The 19921-nt window shown below is 45.0% G+C and overlaps 1 protein-coding gene and 1 long non-coding RNA gene across 3 annotated transcripts in view; one reads left to right on the plus strand and one right to left on the minus strand.

Moving 5' to 3' along the window:
* EIF4E3 (eukaryotic translation initiation factor 4E family member 3) overlaps positions 1-19921 on the minus strand; it is a 187176-nt gene that overhangs the window by 52928 nt on the left and 114327 nt on the right. For both annotated transcript variants that reach the window (XM_032359654.1, XM_032359645.1), the window contains exon 7: positions 271-421. In XM_032359654.1, the coding sequence (XP_032215545.1) occupies positions 306-421 (116 nt within the window). In that variant the 3' untranslated portion in view covers positions 271-305. The remainder of the gene's footprint in view (positions 1-270; positions 422-19921) is intronic.
* Positions 420-4186, plus strand: LOC116599681. The gene is made up of 2 exons (XR_004289450.1): positions 420-936; positions 3633-4186. It is a non-coding gene; the product is annotated as an uncharacterized LOC116599681 (long non-coding RNA).

Raw genomic sequence — 19921 nt, forward strand, 5'->3', positions numbered from 1 at the left:
CCATATTTTATCGGAGCACTTTACACTCCACGCTAAACTTTGATCTCCAGATTCTCGGATTTAGGAAAGGGGAGGAAAAAAGGAGATAAAGTCCGGTATTTCGAAGCACCTACCAGCTTGAGGATGGGCACAATCCTGGCTCCAGGAGCCTCATCCCTACGCTCGCGCCGCCCAGGCTAGCGCTTTGAGCAGAGAGCCCCCGGGGGCTCTAGGGTATCGGTTGCCCCCGCCCGCGTTCACGCCCCGGCACCCGCGGCCGCCTCGACTTACCCGCAGAGTCCGGGGAGGGAGTGGGAGCGCCGCCTTCACGCCCGCGGAGGAGGCGCCGGCAGCACCATGGTCCCCGGCGCCGCTGCCGCTGCCGCTGCCCCTTGCCCGCTTGCTCGCCGCGCGCTCTCTTCCTCTTGCAAACTTTCGGGTTCTGCGGTCGACAAGAAACCAGGGCGACCCTCAGCAAGTCTTCCCGGAGCAGGTTGGGGGGAACTGAGGGGGGTGGGATAAGTGATTAGGCTGGGGGGCCAAGACCGAGAGGGCGGCGGACTAGGAGGACCCGCGAGTGCGGGTGGACGGAAAGGAGGATGTGGCTTAGGGAATCCCTGCACGGATCCCGAGACCGGGAAATCGGCCCGAGCCAAAGTCTCAGCACCTTCCCCAGGATCTTACAAAGTTGCAACAACAAAAAAGGAGGGGGGAGGAAGGGGGAAGGGGGTGGGAAAGGGATACGATCGCAGGCGCAAGGTTTGAAGTTACAACTGTTTATTTAGTCCTTATTCTCACAGGGGAGGGAGCTGCGCGGGAAGGGGGGGGTGCTGCAGGCTGCGATTTCGAAGCAAACACTGGGGAGGGGGCATGCGACTTTGTTTCTGGGTGCGGAGCTCCCCGGCGCCCGCGTGTGTCACCGCCAGTCTCCGGGGACCGAGGCGGAGCTCACAACAGGTGGGGAGGGGGACTCGCCCAGGGCAAAAAAGGAGAAGGAATCAAAGTTTCCGAGCGGCGGTAGGGGGGGGGGGGGGCAAGAGGCGGGGGAGAAGGGAGGCGGAGGCAGCGAATGACCGCGACCCCGAGGCAACTGGCAAACTCTCAGCTCCCGGCGCTGCTGCCGCCGCCGCCGTCCCCACCCGAAGCGCACGCAGTCCCGGCTGCCAGCCCAGCTGAGTCCTCCGCGGGATGGGGATGAAGCGCGGGGAGCTCGGGAGGAAGGTGGCGTGCTGGCCAGGGATGGAGAGCCATCGGCCGCCGGGACAGGGCCACAGAGACGCGGCGGCTCCCGCGCCTCTCAGGAGAGATCCAGGCTTGGGAAACCTCCCCGGTACCCCCCAAGCTTCGAAGGAGAGGAAACCCCGAAAGTGCGTGTGGTGGAGGGGAGGAGACCCGACGCGGCGATTCCCCGCAGCGCACCCGGTTCCCACTCCCACCCGCGGAGCTGGCCACGTATGTCACGGGCCGGTCCGCGGCGAGGCTGGGTTCCCGGGGTCCAGCGCGCGTGAGGATGCGTGTCTAGCTGGGGGTGCGCGAGTGTGTGTCCGAGTTTTCTGTGCTCCGGGGGCGGCGGTGGGCTGTCCCCGCCGCTGGGTTCGGGGCCAGGCGCGTGTGGCACTGGGGATGTCCCGATGCGCGGGGCCCAGGATGCGGGCTTCCCATCATTACAAACCAGGGGCATCAAGGGGCACACACTCTCGGAGAGCGAAGGGAAAAAGTTTGCTCCGAGTCCAAACTTCAGGCTCCCGAGGCTCCCGGCGCGCGCCCCCTCCCGCCGCAGACTCGACCCCGGCCCCGCGCCGGCCCCGGTTCTCTGCCGGCACCCCGACGCCCGACACCGAAAGTTGAGCCAGGCGGCCTGGGCTTATTGATTTCTCTCCCCGCGGTGATCGCCCAGAGCGCAGAGCCAGGAGTGAAGGGGCCGAGGGGAAGACGATTTCGCCTCTCGGCTGCCGCGACCGCCCCCCCCATTTGACTTATGGAAATGGACCCAAACGTGCGGGCGCCGCCACAGCCGGCGGCCCCCCCAACCCCCGCGCCGGCCCCAACCCCCACCCCACCCCAGAGCCTGGGCCCGGGCCGGGGGAGAGAGGCGAGAGGGGAGGGCGGGGGGAGGGGGGAGATGCACGTGGAGCCTGGAGGTGGAAAGTAGTTTTTTTTTCCTTTTTTTCTTTTTCCTTTTTTTTTTTTTTTTTTTTTTTTTTTTTTGGGGGGTTTTTTTTTTGTTTAAAGTGGCGGAAACAAGGCAGGAGGCAGCTTGGGAAAAAGTGGAGCAGAAATGGAAAAATACAAACTCACCCGCTGCAAATGGTCTCTCGGTGCAAACTAAGGTGTTTTCGGGCCTTTCCCCCGCGCGCGCCCACTCCCGCCCGCGCGCGCACCCCCGCGCACACACTCACTCGCGCACACACGCGCGCACACACGCACTCCCGGACGAGGGCCGGGCCGCCGCGAGTACAGCATGCAACCGCCACACAATAAATAACAATAGATTCCTCCGCTCCGGACTAGCTTCCCGGAGCCCAGCCAGCGCCAGTGGCGGCGGCGGCGGCGGCAGAGGCGCGGGGAGCGCCGGCCTGGGGGCGCTCCCCAGCCGGCCTCCCGGCCTCTTGCCAGGGCCCCCTCTCCGCCTCACGCGCCCCCAAGGCCTCGCGGCACCCCCAGAGCGCGAGCCGCCGCGCCCCCTCCCTGGGCCACACGGGTACTGGCGCCCACCCGGCTCCCCCCCGGCCTCCCGGAACAAATAAATAAATAAGGCGCGCGAGAGAGGCCAACACGTCGCGGAGGGAGATGTTGTTATTTTTTGCTGTTGTGCGTCCCTGACGTCACATCCACCTGCTGGGTAAACAACAAGGCTCGCAGCAAAAAAAAAAAAAAAAAAAAAATCGCAATTGCCAAGCTGGGGGGGAGGGGGCAGCCTGGACGGAGGGGGGGGGCTGTTCTCGGGAGATGGGAGTGAGGGGCGTCCAGACTGGATGGGGAAGGGGAGAGGGAGGCAGAGCCCTGCAGACTAGAGAGAGGAAGGGAAAGCCAGAGCAGTCCCTGGCAAAAGAGGGATCTGGCAAGAAAGACCTGGAAAAATGAGGGGCATGGGGGAGGGGAGGATTCCTCAGAAGATGGGGAAATGGGGGGCCCATTCAGCCACCGGAAAAAAAGGAGAGGGAGAGTGTTAACAACTAGGGACGAAGATAGGAATGCGATGGCTATTTGCTTGGTTTCTGAGCTAAAAATACAGAAGGAAAGAGAGGGTAGGCAAGGATGTGAGTTTCCTCCAGTTAAAAGTGAAAGTGTTTTGCCATCAGTGACAGTTGAAGGAGGGGGAGGTGGGGGTGGTGTTTTCGGCCCCCTTTCTCCCTCTCTCCGTCTTCCCTGGGTCTCTCCTCTTTCTTTCTGCACTTTGTCCAATGAAAGAAGGCGAGTTCGGGAGGTGAAAGTTCAACAGAAGGACAAACCCCTGTTTGCAGGGAAACAGAAACCCGCCAGCGATGGGGTTTACCCCCTGTATTCCTATATCGGGAGAATGTAATGTGGGACGAGCTTCCCCCCCCACCACCTCCTTGTCAGACTCACTGCTGGAATGTGTAGTTTGATCCACTTTGGGGGGCAAGTGGCTGCCGCATCAGGAGCTGTGTTCTTGCCACGGTTTCTCTTAGGAAAACGCCCAGAGGCTAGCATGTCAATCAGTTGTTTAACACAAATTACCTGCTCTTCCAGAGATCAGTCACATGCAAAAAACTCTGTCCAATTCTTTGAAAAGGTGAGATTTTTTTTTCTTTTTGCTGTTTTGAAGTTTGGTGGAATTTAGAAATTTGAAGAAGTAAATTAGAAGCCTGAATGAAATGTTTTAAAATATACATATATTTGTATAAAAACAAGACACTGGTATCTCTTTCCTCTTTAACAACACAAATTGAGAAGGAAGACTTCTTGTTTCCAAAATGTGACTGAGAAAGAGATATAGGGTTCTATGGCTTGTTGTTGTTAACAGAAATAATTTTTTTCAGACCCATCACCCCAGAAGCTGCCAAACTCCTAAGCCAGCATTTCCAGCTACTGGCTGGCTGGTGTATCAGGCCAACTCTTAATGAGAATGTATTGAAAGCCACTCCTGTGGATTCCTACAAAGTACCTTGGGGCGGGGGGGCCAGTTCTGTTCCATTCCTTGAGACCAGCGCAATTGTAGATAATAAACATCCTGAAAAGGTTATTATAAATCCTTATGGATAATGTCTTTTTACAAATATCGTTACACATTCATTTACAAAAGAATTCTAAATCTCTATTGCAATTATAATGTAAGACTACCACTTTAAAATTGTATCTGTTTTGCAAGCAAAAAAATAACAAAGCCATTCACCAGTGCTACAGTATAAAGGCAGAGAAAGGGAGACTGTGCTAAGGTAATTCCAGCATAAAATGCATGTTGAATGCATGCTTTACAAGATTCTATGCTATCCAGACAAGACCATCTATTGGATCTTTTAGACTAGAGTCTAGATGAAGAAAATGCATTTTAGTTTGTGTAGAACTTCCTAGCTTTCTAGAGACTAGGGTTCTATTAAGCTTTGATTCAAGACATCAAGACATTTTGACATACCGTCTATGTTCTAGACCATATAGTAGACAATGAAGACTGCAAAAATAAAACCCCTGCTCTTGAGGAGCTCACAGTCTACAACTGTCAGTAATAATATATAATATTTATTGAATGCTTTCTATGACCTAGGCACTGATGAAAAGCGTTAGGTCAAGTCAATTCATAGTTGCAACAATCCTTTAACATCTCTGGAAATTCTATATGCTGAACTCACATGAAATTAAGTGGAAACCTACAAAGTAGCCAGTCTATGGCAGAGAAAACTGTTTTCCATTTCCAAAATGTTTATACCAGATACAACATGGTTATGGTGTGTGTTGAGTTGCAGAATTATAACTCAGGGAAATAGCAATTTATTTAAATGAGATAAATTTATTCATAGTCTATAAAGAACAATTCATGCTCTGATCCTGTTTTCCAGATTGTATGGTGAGCTTTAAAAAAAATTGTGAGTATTGCCATATTAAAAAGATCTTCAGGTTGCTACTGATCTTATTCTGTATTTTAACTCCTTTAAATTCTACGTTCACTTGAAAGAGGGGCCCAAAGTCAGATTGGCAACAAGTTTTGCAGACAAAAGGAAATCCTGGTTGTAAATCCCATGATATATTGTACTCAATTTTGTATATAATACTGTCTAATGTGCCACCTTATTAAAGAACTCCGTGTCCATTTGGCTTACATTAGGGGAAACTTAACTGCAGCTTTAACATATTGTTCATTTTCAACACTGTCACGTTACATTCATAGGGAGCACATTTTAATTTCTTTATCTGTAATCAACTGGAAGTTTCTTTTTGTTAAATTAAAGCAAGAAGGGTTTTTTAAATAAAGGGCATGGGGGTAGGACGCCACCTTTTGGTCGTTAAACAAATAGAAATCCCCTTTTCAACAGATGTTCCTGACATAATTTCATTTTAATTACACCAAGGCAAAGGTGTTTGTCCCCATTTCACTATATTTGACGTAACAGGAAAAAAACAAAACACTGTAAAGGAAAATTAGCAAACTATATGTAACTGCAGCCAGAATTTCCTTAAAGGGATCGGACCACATTTGTGCCCTGCCACACACTATTAGCTATACATCAGACACCAACTTTGTTCTGCAAAGTCTTTGTCAATAAATACACACACATTTGGGGAACGGAAACAGGGTGGACATTTACCACTTAACAAGATACATGAGTGCTTTTGTGAGTCTAGAGTTGAACAGAAATTTTAAATTCGCCTAATTCAGTGTTTCTTGGTTACCATCCTCCTCATTTTTTGCCAAAACAGTCATTGGACTACAACTAAGATGGTAAGTTTATTAAGTATCTTCCTTTACGTTAACCTACTTTTTTCTCTATTACTTCTTTAAATGGGAACTCAGTATCGCCCTCCACAAATTAAAAGCAATCACAGTGAAAACAGTCACTGACTCCCTTGTTAGAAAGGGAGAGGGGCAAAAAAAAAAAAAAAAAAAAAAAAAAGTTACAAATTACAACCAATTTTTTTAAGGGAAAGTGCCAAATGCCAAAAGGGTTAATGACATGAGGATCAGCAGAGAATTTTAACTTCTCTGTGTTTTTTTTGAAAAGCTGTAGGGATTGAAATTGATTGCCGAAGGAGTATAGTTCTCATGATGTGATTCAGTGTTATCTATTGCTATTCCAGTGGCAAGCCTCCTGCACTTTGAGAAACAGGCATAACCAAGCATTTCAAATTACAGATTAGGAGACTGAGGCCCACAGAGGTTAAATCATCCTTCAAGGTCAAACAACTGGTTAGTAGACAGACAAGGATCAGAGTCCAGGCGTCCTGATTGGGACACCTTAAGGAATTTCTCATCCTACCCTTTCCACTTCACAATAGTGGCATGTCACCCATCCTGAGATATTATGCAGCCTGCCTCGCTTCTCAGAAACAGCCAACCTACACATCCCTTCGCAGACAGGGGAGAATCTGAGGCTATGGAGGGTAGAGATCAAATTCAACCGGCTACTCACTGCTCCTCTCCCCCAGGTGTGGCAGACATCCAGATGAGGGTCACCACAGTGAAGAAAGTAGGGGAGGGTTGGTGGGAGAGATGGAGAGTAGGGGGAAGGGAGAGCTTAGTAGAAGCGGTCAGACTCTTAAAATGAATGTTTACACTCCCAGTTTCCTTCCTAGAAGAGAAGTATGGCAAATGAAAATGGTGTGTTTTGCAGTAAGAGGCATGAGAAGTATGTCCTCTGTTCTGATGTCACTCCATGTCCACACCAGAAATCAACAGACGATGTCTTGTTTTAAAGTATACAGTCTTACTAGGCATGCTGAGACCAAGCCCTTTTAGTAACTTGTGTGGCTTGAAAAGGTAGTCAAGGAATGGTGAAGACCTCTGTTTAAAGGGGGATTTCCCCAACAATGAAATTTGTTCAGAAGGCCGGCATCACAACTAGAGAGACGATATTGCATTTTCTGAGGTTTTAATCTCAGAGAGTAGACTCAGTGAAAGAGATAGCTTTCCCTGCTTTTCTTTCAAGGGCACAGTTCTATAAACATCAATAAACATGGCCTGCAAATATTTTTAGCTTTTTTTAAAATTAGTCCTTGTGAAAAGAGGTTGCTGTTAACTATATTATACCAATTATACTACATGGTATAGCTTTTTGCCCTATGGGTCCCAATGTAATCCCTAGAAACTAAAATGTACAGTAAAGTATTTGGCCCAAGTACCTCTACTCCAGAAAGCTATTCTAGTCCCCTAACCCCTGGACGTTCACTGTGCAGCATGTTGGGAATTTCAAGGTATATAAAGGGAGTATGAGGGGCTTAATCCTACCTTACCACAAGCACCAGGACAATCTACAGCCTTGCTGTGCAAGATGAGATGTGCTGATCTCTACCATGAGCACCACCTGCCAGCATATTAAAAATGCAAAATCTCAGCCCCCTCCCTACACATACTGGTGTAGATCAAGATCTGCGTTTTAACAACTCTGCCTAGTTGAGTCTCACACACATGCAAGTTTGAGAAACAGACCTGCAGTGCCCATAGCAGATCTCCTACAAGGCACCATCTCAACCTTTACAGCCTTAGAATACTCAACAGATAGTTCTTTAGAGTAGTCTACAAAACCTGGTTCTCCAAACTAGTGTCTTTTGTAAACTTCGCTGATTCCTTGTTTTTCAACCACTTGCAAAGTTAAGCCACTAAATCACATATGTAAACCATGATTAATTCCTTTGAAATTAATAGCAGGGTGACTTCTCTCTCCTGTTACCCCAAAGAGACTGCTAATTGCCCTCCAATTGTTTATCTTTGTATTGTTTGATGAGTGCTCAGAGAAAGATGGAAGATATTCCCCCACCAGACCAGAAACAAATGCCAGACAGGTTTTGGGAAGGCTGAACACATGCTATGACTACACCTTGTTAGTAGAAAGGCTTTGCTTTCTTTGTTTTGTTTTCTTTTTTATGGAAGGGATGACGCCTCCATAATTATAGGTGTTCCTGTTTAAAACCCAGAATGTTTTCCAAACCACTGAGCCACACCTCCAGCGGCCCATGAACCGTCTTGGTTAGACTCTCTTTCCAGTTCTCTACACAGTTTATAAAGACACATCCCAGCAGCACAAGATTTACATTCAGTATAACAAGAGGAAGGAGCAGCCCATCCAAGTATGGTTGCTTCTTGAATAAACATGAAGGAACCACAGATAAACTTCATAGCTGACGTTTAATTTGTTTTTGAAGTTCACGAAAAGACTATAGTCACTTCACCTTCCTAACCAGACAAAAGGTTACTTTTGTAACCCCCCAAAAAATAATTAAAACTATTGTAATACTATCCTAAGGCAGTATAATTAAGTCTCTGAGTGAGTAATTGTGTACCTGAATTCAAAATAAGATTTCACATGTAAAGCAAAGTTCTGATTCTAATCTTTGAGAAGCATCTTGGCTTATATTTAGAATCCACAAGTGCCAGCTAAGCGTTACAAGAGGCATTGTTCCGTAGGGCTGGAGACAAACTGCGTTTGTATAAGAATGGAAGTAAGGCACGTCTATCCACCTTCAGGAACACTGAGGTTGTATGTTCCAAATTGTAGACTGCAAAAAGGGCTGAAGAATATTAAGTAAGGGGCTATGCTGACATTTTTATTATGCTGAGCTTGGGGTTAGTTTTTTTACTGTTGTTTTTTAGTAATATCTATAAACTACTCCTTTTCCCCCACTGTTCTTGAGCTACTGTTAACATAGAAAAGCCATGAAAGATTAAAAATCTGATATCCCCAAGGCTAGGATGAATCCTATGGTTAATGGGTTGGAATTGAAGGTATCCATATGGACTGTGTGTGTACACTATATATATTTTTTCACAGATAAATACAGAAATAAATCCATGTGCATATATGCCTGAGTTAGCATCCCTACATATATTTCCTAGGCCTGTCCATTGAGAGGGGCTGGGGCAATGACAGCCCACTAGCAATGAGCACATCTAGCACACAGGCCTTGGTTTCTAAATACCTTTCTCCAATAAAAGAAACCAGGATACTTAGAAAACTAGTTAATTCCAGGTTGGGGTACAGAAAATATAAGATAAACCTGGGGGCACCTGTGGTACCAAAAAGTGCTAAAGGAAGTGCTTTTTAAAAAAAGAAAAAGAAAAAAAGGCTGGGGTGAGGTGGGGAGAGATTTACCGAAAAGGCATTGAAGCCAGTCGGAAAGAGTTCCCAGTGCCCTAAGTTGAGACGTCTTAAGCAAGAGAAGAAATCACAGTAGTATTGGATTATAACCCAAAGAGTGAAATAAATACCTCTAAGTACATGCTGATATGTATATATTATATGTGTGTATAATATATGCACAAACATGTATACACATTCACATATATGTAAAAATATGCACACTCACATCCATACTTCTGTACATCAGGAACTGACAACTCTTCCTTCCAGAAGATTGGTGGGGCCCAAAGATCGGCATGTTAACAAATCTTAACAGGTGATGCTGATGCCGCAGCCCAGAGAACTCAAGCAGGCAATTTAAATTGAACTGACTTGCATGGAATTAGGAGGAGTGGAGACTGCAGCAAATTGGAACACACAAGCTTCCATGCAAAGCGGCAGATGCTGACTGCTCACACCGAAAGTGAACTCAGGGCAAGAAAGAGTTTTTGAATTTTCAGGAGAGGCGAGAAATCCGGATTTTAATCCTGATAGTCCTCCATATTAAAACTCTAGGTAGGCTGATCACAGCCAAGTGCAGGGGCATCAAAGTCACAGGCAACCCTGTGTATCTCCTGTCTTTGGGGAAACTGAGTCACCATTTCATGACACTCAGGGTGACAGGGTTTGTTTCTTAAGTGGGCAAGGTGGGAAAAAAAAAAACAGAGGAGAAAAAAGGGAAACTTGGAGAGGACTCTGACTTATTCTTAAATTCCTTCCCAAGCATTCACGAGTCACCCCGAACATCCTGGTAAGGAAAGCTGGTCTCCGTGTTCAATTGTTCCTACATTCTGAATCATTTGTCAGCAGACTCCCAATTTCAAAATATCAGCCATAACGTCATTATTTAGAAGGCGCTGTTTTTAGCAGGATTCTTTGTTCCTGCCCAGAAGAGGAGTTCCAAAGTTTTACTGGGTATTTTATTCAGGGAGTCCGGCGCCAGGGTAACCTCCTTATAATAACCATTATTATTACTCTCCATTTGGCCTGTTGTGAAGACAAAGAAGCCAGTTGGCCTTTGTCTTCTCTCCTGAGTCCTCACCTGCTCTCACTACTCGATATCACTCAGGAACCACACACGGTAAAGCCCCTTCCCTCAAGAGGAAGACCTGTCGTGGGCATAAACAAGGTGATGAGAGGAATATCTTTTTTTTTTTTTAAAGATTTTATTTATTTATTTGACAGAGAGAGATCACAAGTAGACAGAGAGGGAGGTAGAGAGAGCGAGGGAAGCAGGCTCCCTGCTGGGCAGAGAGCCTGATGCGGGGCTCGATCCCAAGACCCTGAGATCATGACCTGAGCCGAAGGCAGCAGCTTAACCCACTGAGCCACCCAGGCACCCGAGAGGAATATCTTAAAGGCAACAGAAAAGGCAGAGGAGTGAGCCTCAATACTACTGTGAGCCTCTGGAAAGCCAATAGAGTGAAGGGTGGCCTGCACATACGTCTCAGGAGATAAGGAGGCCTGAGATAGTGGGGTTGTCTTACCCCAGGTGTGGAATCTGGAACACCCAGAACAGTGGTTCCCAAACTACTGTGCATAGAAATCATCTGGAAATCTGGGGGGGAAAAAAAAGTACTGAAGCCGTTCCCACTCCCAGTTATTGGGATTTAATTAACAGGGAGTCTGATCCTGGCATTGTGAGCTTTAGAAGTTTCCCAGGTGATTCTTATGGGTGCCGTTAAGGAACTGTTGACCTGAGTTGAGCCGGAGGACAGGAGGCCCAGTAAGCTCTAGCAGAGGAAGGGATCCAGGGGACCTAATACACTCCAAACACTCTGAGCTTCCACTGTGGCCAGCATCCAGTCAATTAAACCAGTCGATTAAATCCCCGGAAGGGGCTAGAATAGCCTTCTTCAGTGTGGTCTTCCAAGCCCATGCAGTAGAATCACCTGGATGTGGGGGGGAGGGTGGGTAGGTATCAGGATTCCAGGCGCCCATTTCCAATGTGCTTGAGCAGAGTGTTGGTGAGCGGCCACAGAAATAAGCATTTTTAGAAGCTCACCAGCTGGTTATGATACAGTTTAAGGTTTGGAATCCTTCGTGGGGATTTACAATCGTTACCTATCCTGGGACTGTTTCCATTTGCAAGGGAAATCTTGAAGAAGGGCAAGATGTAAAACAAAGGAACTAATAAAGACATCGTGGCATTCTCAAGAGTTCCTAGGAGTCACGGGGTTTAACTTCCTGCCTTTTTCACAGATGCCTCAGAGCTAGGCAGGGTAAGATCCTGGTTACTGGCAGAGTCTTGGGTATGTATCCCGTTTGAAAATCACAGTGCCGTGCTTATCAGTGTGCTGCTTTGCACATGCTCCTGAACCTTTCCCAGTCCCCGTTTGCTCCTCAGTACAACGGTAGTAGTAAATACACACCTTACAGCGCTGCAGGGAGGCTACGTGCACGGTGCTTGGCCCAGGGCTGGGCACAGAGTCAGTGCTCAACAGCTCTTAGTGCTTTGGGAAACAGCAGAGCTTGATTCAAGACCCAGGAATCCTGAACCCCTGTTCAGGGCTTCTCCAGGTTTCAACTGAAGGAATTCTAGACCTCAGAGCTTGGAAGGAGAGAAACATTTTAAGTCTGGGTTTTCTCCATGCGTTTCAAATCATTCCACTTAGGCTGCCTGCCCCGCCCTCTTCTGAAACTAGGTCTGCCTCCAAATTACTAATTCCTGATGCAAGAATAAGATGGGAATTTTTTTTTTTTTTTAAGTGCTCTCGCTACTCGATATCACTCAGGAACCACACACGGTAAAGACCCTTCCCTCAAGAGGAAGACCTGTCGTGGGCATAAACAGAAAACAGCAACAGAAGAGAGTTTTCTGTTTATGCCCATGACAGGGCAACAGAAGAGAGTTACCTTCCCAGGCAGGGACATTCTCATGAAATTGAACAAGGCTCCTTCAATGTCTCCACCTGAACCCTGATGGCTTTTGGAGCCAAATAATTCATTACTGTGGGGTGGGCGTGAGGGGCCACTTTATACATTGTAGGATGTTTAGGACCATTCCTGGCCCCTGCCTACTAGATGCCAGTGACACCCTCCCACAGTAGAGACAAACTGAGAGACCAAACTGCCCTCAGGTGAAAATGACTACTTGGAGTGCCCCCAGGGCAGGCAGGACTCTCTCTGGGCCATCAACATTCCACTCCTGGCCTCAGGTGTTTTTCTGATAAAAAAGGAAGAGCAGGGGCGCCTGGGTGGCTAAGTGGGTTAAAGCCTCTGCTTTCAGCTCAGGTCATGATCCCAGGGTCCTGGGTTTGAGCCCCGCATCGGGCTGAGTGCTCAGCAGGGAGCCTGCTTCCCTTCCTCTCTCTCTGTCTGCCTTTCTGCCTACTTGTAATCTCTGTCAAATAAATAAATAAAATATTAAAAAAAAAAAAAGGAAGAGCAGAAATCTGTTTCATTTCCATCTCTAACGGAGTAACCAAATCATTTTCTTTGCAAAACAGAATGGCTTTAAAAGGAGGCCACTTGTAATGAACAGAGGTTAAGGTGGGCTCCCCAGCCAGGGGCAGTTGCCACCAAGCCCTTTCCAGTTCTGACAAAGCTCTTGGCAGCCAACCTTGCTCCATCATGATTAAGCAGACTTTATTAGAGTCCACGACTCCATAAACAACGTCAGATGTGTTGTCAGTCTCACGGCCTTAAGACTAAAAACAAAATGCAATAAAGGAAGTGGCGATGAACAGAATGAGAACTTGAGGATCCTGCATCTCATAAGATGACGCATGGGATTTAAATTGGGCAGAAACTTCATCTGGATGTTCTAATTAAAATTCCCCTTCTTCTCGGAAGTCCAAGGCATATGCATCTCAGGTGTAAGGAGCCAGGACGTTTACCATGTGGTGGGGTCATTGCCCGTCACCAGCCCCACCTTCTCCTTGCTAACATGTAGCTCCTGAATGACTCACGCAGCCCAGCTGTTTGACAGATCAGTGATGGGAATGTCAGAATGATAGCTAGACTGATAGAACAATCTGGAAAGAACAAGTATTTGTTTCCAAGACTTTAGCTAACCTTGACATTTTGATGGTTTTTACATCTCACATGAGTCTGAGGATGCAGATCGATTTTGGAGGAGTTGTCCTAGGAAAGGCAGAAGTGGGCCCCTCACATGAGCAAGTCTGAATTCCATGTCTCTCAATCATTCAGCAAATATTCCTTGCATGCTACTGTGGACCAAGCACTATTTTGAACTTAGGGAAGAGTAGTAAGTGAAGATAAAAAAAATCCTTGCCTTCATGAAGCTTACATTCTAGTGAATTTCTTGGTGAGTTATGTGTGTAATTTCTCAACTGAATTTTTTTTTTCCCAGAAGAAACCAGAGGAGGTAACCACCAATGTAAAGTGATCAAGTCCACAAAAAACATGCATTTTGTGAGAGCTATCACTTAAACTATAAGAAAATACCAAGTAAAACTTTTGTAAAATTTCGAGGCAGTGAATAAAAAGGGAAGTAAATGAACAGCAAAGGTAGGATGGTCATTAAGACCTACCACAAAGAAGTTTGAAGGTTGATGTACCAACAGTGGAAAGATCAGGCTATTCTGAAAACCTATCTGAAGCCCCAGCTTAGCTAGAAAAAAGGATATGGGTCCTAGAAAGATTCAGAAAACCGAATGATGCCAAAATTTGTGTCTTGGGGAGGGAGGGGAGAAGGAGAACACAGCACTTAGTGGCAAGTGAGCTGTGGCATTCCACTGAAAAGCGTTCGGGGCCCAGAGAGACATGGTGGAAGGGAGATTAGATTCTGGCACACTTTCAAGACTCCAGTTGGCACAACAAAACCAGTCTCTCCTCCAGGCAACAGAAAATAGCCTCTTCTGGATGCTTGTCGTAGGACACAGAACAGCAGAAGGTAGGAGAAGCCAATCAAATCTTCTTTGGTTGTTCCAGCAGGTGCTGGGGCAGCATGAATTTTATGCTCAAGGGGAACAAATTGTGCATTTTCTGGGTCAGAATTCAGGAGTTAAAATTCTGGAGAAGAGATGATAATGGTCTGTATAATTTATATTGTCATCCCCAAGGAAGAGGCAGCATCTGTGCTCCAAGAGAATCAAGCATGGCTGGCCTGTCGGCCTCACGGATCTCTGTGCTGGCTGAAAAGTCACATGTGTCTGAATGTTTGGAACGGAAGTATATTACCCAGTTGTTTGTTTGTTTCCATCTTCCCTATAAACAGTTTGGTCTCCTTCTGGGGAAAAGAAATAATGGAAACAAAGAAAACAGACACACATATATACACGCTCTCTCAAAAATGCTCTGCTCCAGGACCCACTGGAGTCAGATTTTTCTAGGGCAAGGAAGATCTTAAAGAGGAAGACCCTAGTTTTTCTCATAGTTTCAGGTCACACTGAGTACTGAATAATATGTGTAAAAAAAAAAAAATCGGCAGCTCTTTGGTTATGTGGCAATGTTAGAATGGGCCTTTCTGGTTTATGTGTGAAAATATAGTTTAGAATTCTGTCCTGTGTAGCATGCTTACAAATTCTTCTCTCTCAAATTCACCTGTGTCAGGACTGCAGTCTTTAGAAACATACCATTTTATGTCTATTTTATTTGTTGATGCTACAGTTATTTTATGCCTTTCATGCTGTACTAGGGGAACTGGAGCCTTCCCCGTGCTCTTCCCTCTACCTGGCTCTTGGCATGGTTAGATCTGCCGAGCCTTCAGGTCTCAGTTAAAAGGACCCCTTTTTGGAGAAAACTTCCTTGACCTCTTCTAGATACATTTCCTCCTCCAAAATTATCTAAAATTCAGGCTTGTTATCGGTTTATTTATTCATCTATTGCATGGCTCTCTCCCTAGGAATAAACTCCAGGATGCCACAGCCCTCTCTGTTTTGCTCACTACACATTCCTCAATGGCATCTACTGGGTTCTTAATTATTTGAATGAATGAATGAACAAACAAATGAGTGATCAAGTGGCAGGATTACTCTGTCACCAGGAGACTCCTTCTCTTTTGGCCCTTCCTTCCTCCACTATAAAATAATGGTAATAACACCCAACTCAGAAATGAGAGATTGAAATGAAAATGAAGGTCCCCTTTATAGAGACCCTAAAGATGAGAGTGGCTGTGCTGAGCAGGAGGTTCTAGAAACTACCGAGAGGGCTAGAAGGGACTTCCAAGGAAGTGAGCCACCTGGGTCGGGTGTTGGAAATCATCACTGGGATCTCTGCTCACCTGAGAGGCAACCAGCACCAAGCCCTCTACGACCGCTCTAACAGACAAAGAGAAACTTGGGCCTCTCATTACCTTGTTGTCTCTTCACTCAACCTAGGTAGTTACCCGTGTTCTTTTATACTGCAAGTTTCGCCTGGACTCCAGAATCACCAAGAACTTTTCATTGTATGAGCAGAGACATAGGAGATCTTTCAAAGTTATTTAAAATTAGAAATGTCTGCCACAGGGAGTAAAGCCAGGCAAGTATCAGATTCGGAATTGAAGCACATAATGCGTAACTATAAAATAATGCATACGAACACACACACACGCAGATCTGAATTTATGGTTCCAAATGTGTGTGGTACCCTTAAAGCGTATTCACCTTACAGATTTCTGCACTTAGTCCAACAATGATTCCATTCATTACACCACGTTTGGTTCTCCCTTTTTGGAATTTCCTTAAGAAAATGAAGACACTGGTTAAACATTGCCTCTTATGGTAAATTTTATCCACGTGGCTCTGTCTGATTTTTGAGAATGACCAAACAGAAATTCAGAGCATGACTTGGGGTTAGGAGGGGGGCAACCAAGTGGGTAATTCCTGGTGTTTTTCTGAAATAACAAAGCCTGGGATTCTTGTCTGGTTCAAAAAGAAGCTCTAAAGACACTAATTAAAAGTGAAAGTCTAAAGCTATTTCACTGGTTTCATCACTGAAACAAGCATATAACTTCCAAGGTAGGAAATCTTGAAGGACGACATTCTTTTGGATCTATAACATGTCCTATGTTTATTTAAAAATTCCCGATGATGACTTACAGAACAACCTTATATGGGCAAAGTAGCTTACAACCCCCACTTCTAAATAGCCACGTGTTCCATTAGGAGCTGTACGTTCTGATTCTGGCATCCAACATGAGAAATTAAAAATATAATTCCCGTTGCTTTTCAGTCAATCATAAGCAAGATCAAATGAATAGGAGGCAGACTGTTGTAAACATAGTCACTTGTTTTATAAAAGCCACAGGACTGCATAATCCTAATTTTTGATACTTTTAAAAAGATCATAGTCAAAGCTGAAAATAATGAAAAACAGTAATGAGAAACAAACACCAGTAATCCCATCATCCATAAATAATCAAAGTTGACATCTGGGCATGTATCCTTCCGCACCTTTCTCTAGCAGGTATGTGTCTGAATTCACTAGAACCAAATTGCTTAGGATGGATGGCCTATTCTGCCACTTAGTAGCTGTGGCTTCTTGGGCAAGGTATTCCGTGCCTCTCTTCCCTCATCTGTAAAATGGGAATAATAACACAAGCCTTGTGCATCATAACAATTACATGATATCGGAACATTAAGCTCACAGCCCAATATCTAACACATAATAAGCACTCAAATTAATTATACCCTCATTTTTATTATTATACAATTTGGATTGTAGCTATTATCACTGAAAATTATATTATGAGCATATTCCTTGACATTATTTAAAAATTCTATTACAAAAGCCTAATTAAAACTTGGAGCTATTCCTCTGTTACTCAAAACTATCCACAGGTTAGTAAACAGAAAAACTTGTAACCTGATACAAAGGCAGAGATGTCAAAGTCATGGAGAACGGATATTAAAATAAGATTACTTGGAACGCAATGACAAAACCAATGGAATTAGCTTCCCTGACAGTGGGTTCAGACACAAATATGTTCACCATACCAATAAATAAATAAATAAATAAATAAATAAATAAATCTGTAGGTGATGTTCAATCTTTTCCCATGGTCCTTCACTGAGGGATTTAGGAGTATCTGGAGATATGCGTCACAATTTGGGGAGCAGGGTTCCTGGCATCTAGTGGGTAGAAGCCAGAGAACGTGACTAAATGTCCTACAGTGTCCAGGACAATTTCTATGGCAAAGAAGTCTCTGGCCATTTAAACATCAGTAGCGCTGAAATTGAGAAACCCTGTCTAGCCCTAACAAGCTTTATTATCTCAAACAAGCCACTTTCCCTAATAACAAGGGAGATGACGATGACAGCTCCCACTGATTGAGCGCTGCTGCCAAGCTCTAGGCTAAATGCTTCGTGTGGGTTATATCGGTTTTACCTACCCACAGTCCTAGTATGTAGCCTCTATGTTCACACACTGTGTCGGTGAGTACAAGCCCAGGAGGATGAAGATCTTGGCCCCAAATCACACCATTAGCAAGTGGGAGAACTTTAGGTCAAGCTCATGTCATTTCACTCTTGAACCTTCTCTCTCAACTCCGATATCCCCCGACCTCACCCTGAACATCCCCCTGTCTCCAGATGTGTATAGAGATAGGTTATAATCTACTGTAGCGATTCCATCCCATATGCCAACTCCATTGACAGTCTAGCAGGAGCTTGGGATACCATGCCAGGAAAGATTGTGTGGGTGTGGATGGCTCAACCAAAAAAATAAATAAATAAATACAATAAAACCCCTAAAAAAAAAAAACCCAAATATATGATCAGTTGCTGATGTCTGCTACAGGTCTAGGAGGGAAGAGTAGTGGTATTTGTGCCATGTATTGATCTATGCACGAGATGATCTTACCTAGATCTTTCCCAGAGCTAACCACCTATGTTCCTGTGTTTTCTTTTCTCCACGATGAACAGCACAAGAGCTCTTGGCCCAAAGCCATGTGCAGAACTGTGCACATCTAAAGGAACCGAGGACTGAGCAGCCCATTGCAAGGGCTTTATTCACCACACAGTTTTCCCTGGTTGCAGGAAAACTGCTGAAAACACTCGGGCCCTCGCCTACATAAGACAGAAACATCAAAGGTCATGAAAATCACAGCACACCTCCACCCAGAGTCAACGCCAAGAACAAACAACTCTAGGATTGGACTGATTTCATAAAATAATCTGAGTGACTGAAGAAAAAAAAAAAAACACAGCGATGGCTGTGAAGTTTAGGGAGGCCAAATAATAATCGACTACATTTTTTAAAAATTATGCAATGTTTAGCAAACTGAGATCATTGGGGGAAAAAAAGAAAAAGAATCGCACAAACTTTGCTAAACAAAGTCACATACCAACAAACATTTAAACCACTGTAACCAAGATGAGGAACTGAAGCTTGTTTTTAGTTACAAAGATCTGAGGGATGGGGTGGGAAATAAACAAAAATCCAAGGGGAAAAATCATTAATAAGATACTCTGAACTATTTTCCCACAAGTAACTTCTTTAAAAAAAAAAAAAATAGAAAGAAAAGCTATACTCTCTGTTAAAAAAACCAATGTCCTGCATTCCTGTCCAAATAAAACCTCTTTGTGAGCAGTCAACCAAAACTCTGAAATTCCATTGTCATAACATTATGTCTGTGGGGTACCACTTCAGAATATCTTCCAGAAAAAAGAAAGAGAGAGAGAGAGGGAGAAAGATAGATCTGGGTAATTAATATAGGGCTCTGTAACGAAGGGGAAAGGAAAATTAACAACATAAAACCTATCCGGAAAGAAACGATGAGAAAATCCAAATTTATATCCTAGCAGTGTATCACTTCAAGGGCTTCCTGTTTACTAACAAAAAGAACAACAACAACACCACACACACACACACACACGCACACACACACCACCCACATCAAGTTTTCCAGGAAGTTAGACATTTAAATAAAACAACATTTGGACTTCTTTCATAAAAGCAAAGTAATTTCTTCCTAAACCACCTCAATTTTTGATGGATGAACTGGTGCTGCTTTTATTACGGGAGTGGAAAATTGATTCTAAGGTATCACATTTCTGTCTGACTGAAAGATTCCAAGGCATATGGAAATAACACAATATGCAATACATGATTTTTTTTCTTATGAAATAAGCTATTTTTTTTTAAATCAAATCGTCTTACAAGCAAAATAATCCATCTCCGTAACCCAAAAGCAAATAAGTATTGAAAACTCTAGTTAAGTAAGATGCCTTTTACTAATGTCAAGCTTAAGGCAACTCAGTGAGAGATGACAACACTGTACTAAATTATTTACATTCGTGACATCTTAGCTGTGTCTACAAGGCACCAAAACACTGTGATGAAAAGAAAAAGTCAGTAATTGCTCAGATATTATGTCTAGTCACCAGCAGCTGGAATTTTCTCAGTGTTGGCTTTCTCTCTCTCTCTCAGTATTTTTCAAAGTTCGCGGAGCGGGCTTTTCCCACCGCTTCTGTCTGTCACCTCCCACTCCCCTGGCCCCCAGGAGCTCCTTGCTGTGCTTCTTGGAGGCCTCCACACAGCCCCATCTGCTAACTTCCTTCCGGAGGGCTGTCCCTAGCCTTCCCTGTTGACAGCTAACGGTGCACTTGGAGAGAACCTGATTCTTGTCTCTGGGAATTTTCTTAATTATGAAGTTTTTTGCTTTTTTTTTTTTCTCTTCAAAGACTTTGACTCTTCTGTCATAATTCTAAGAGTTGAGGAAGAAAAATCACCTGGGTATCGTCCTTTTTTCCTCTACCTTCATC

Source organism: Mustela erminea, chromosome 1, assembly GCF_009829155.1.
Source record: "Mustela erminea isolate mMusErm1 chromosome 1, mMusErm1.Pri, whole genome shotgun sequence".
NCBI classification, from domain to species: Eukaryota; Metazoa; Chordata; class Mammalia; order Carnivora; family Mustelidae; genus Mustela; species Mustela erminea.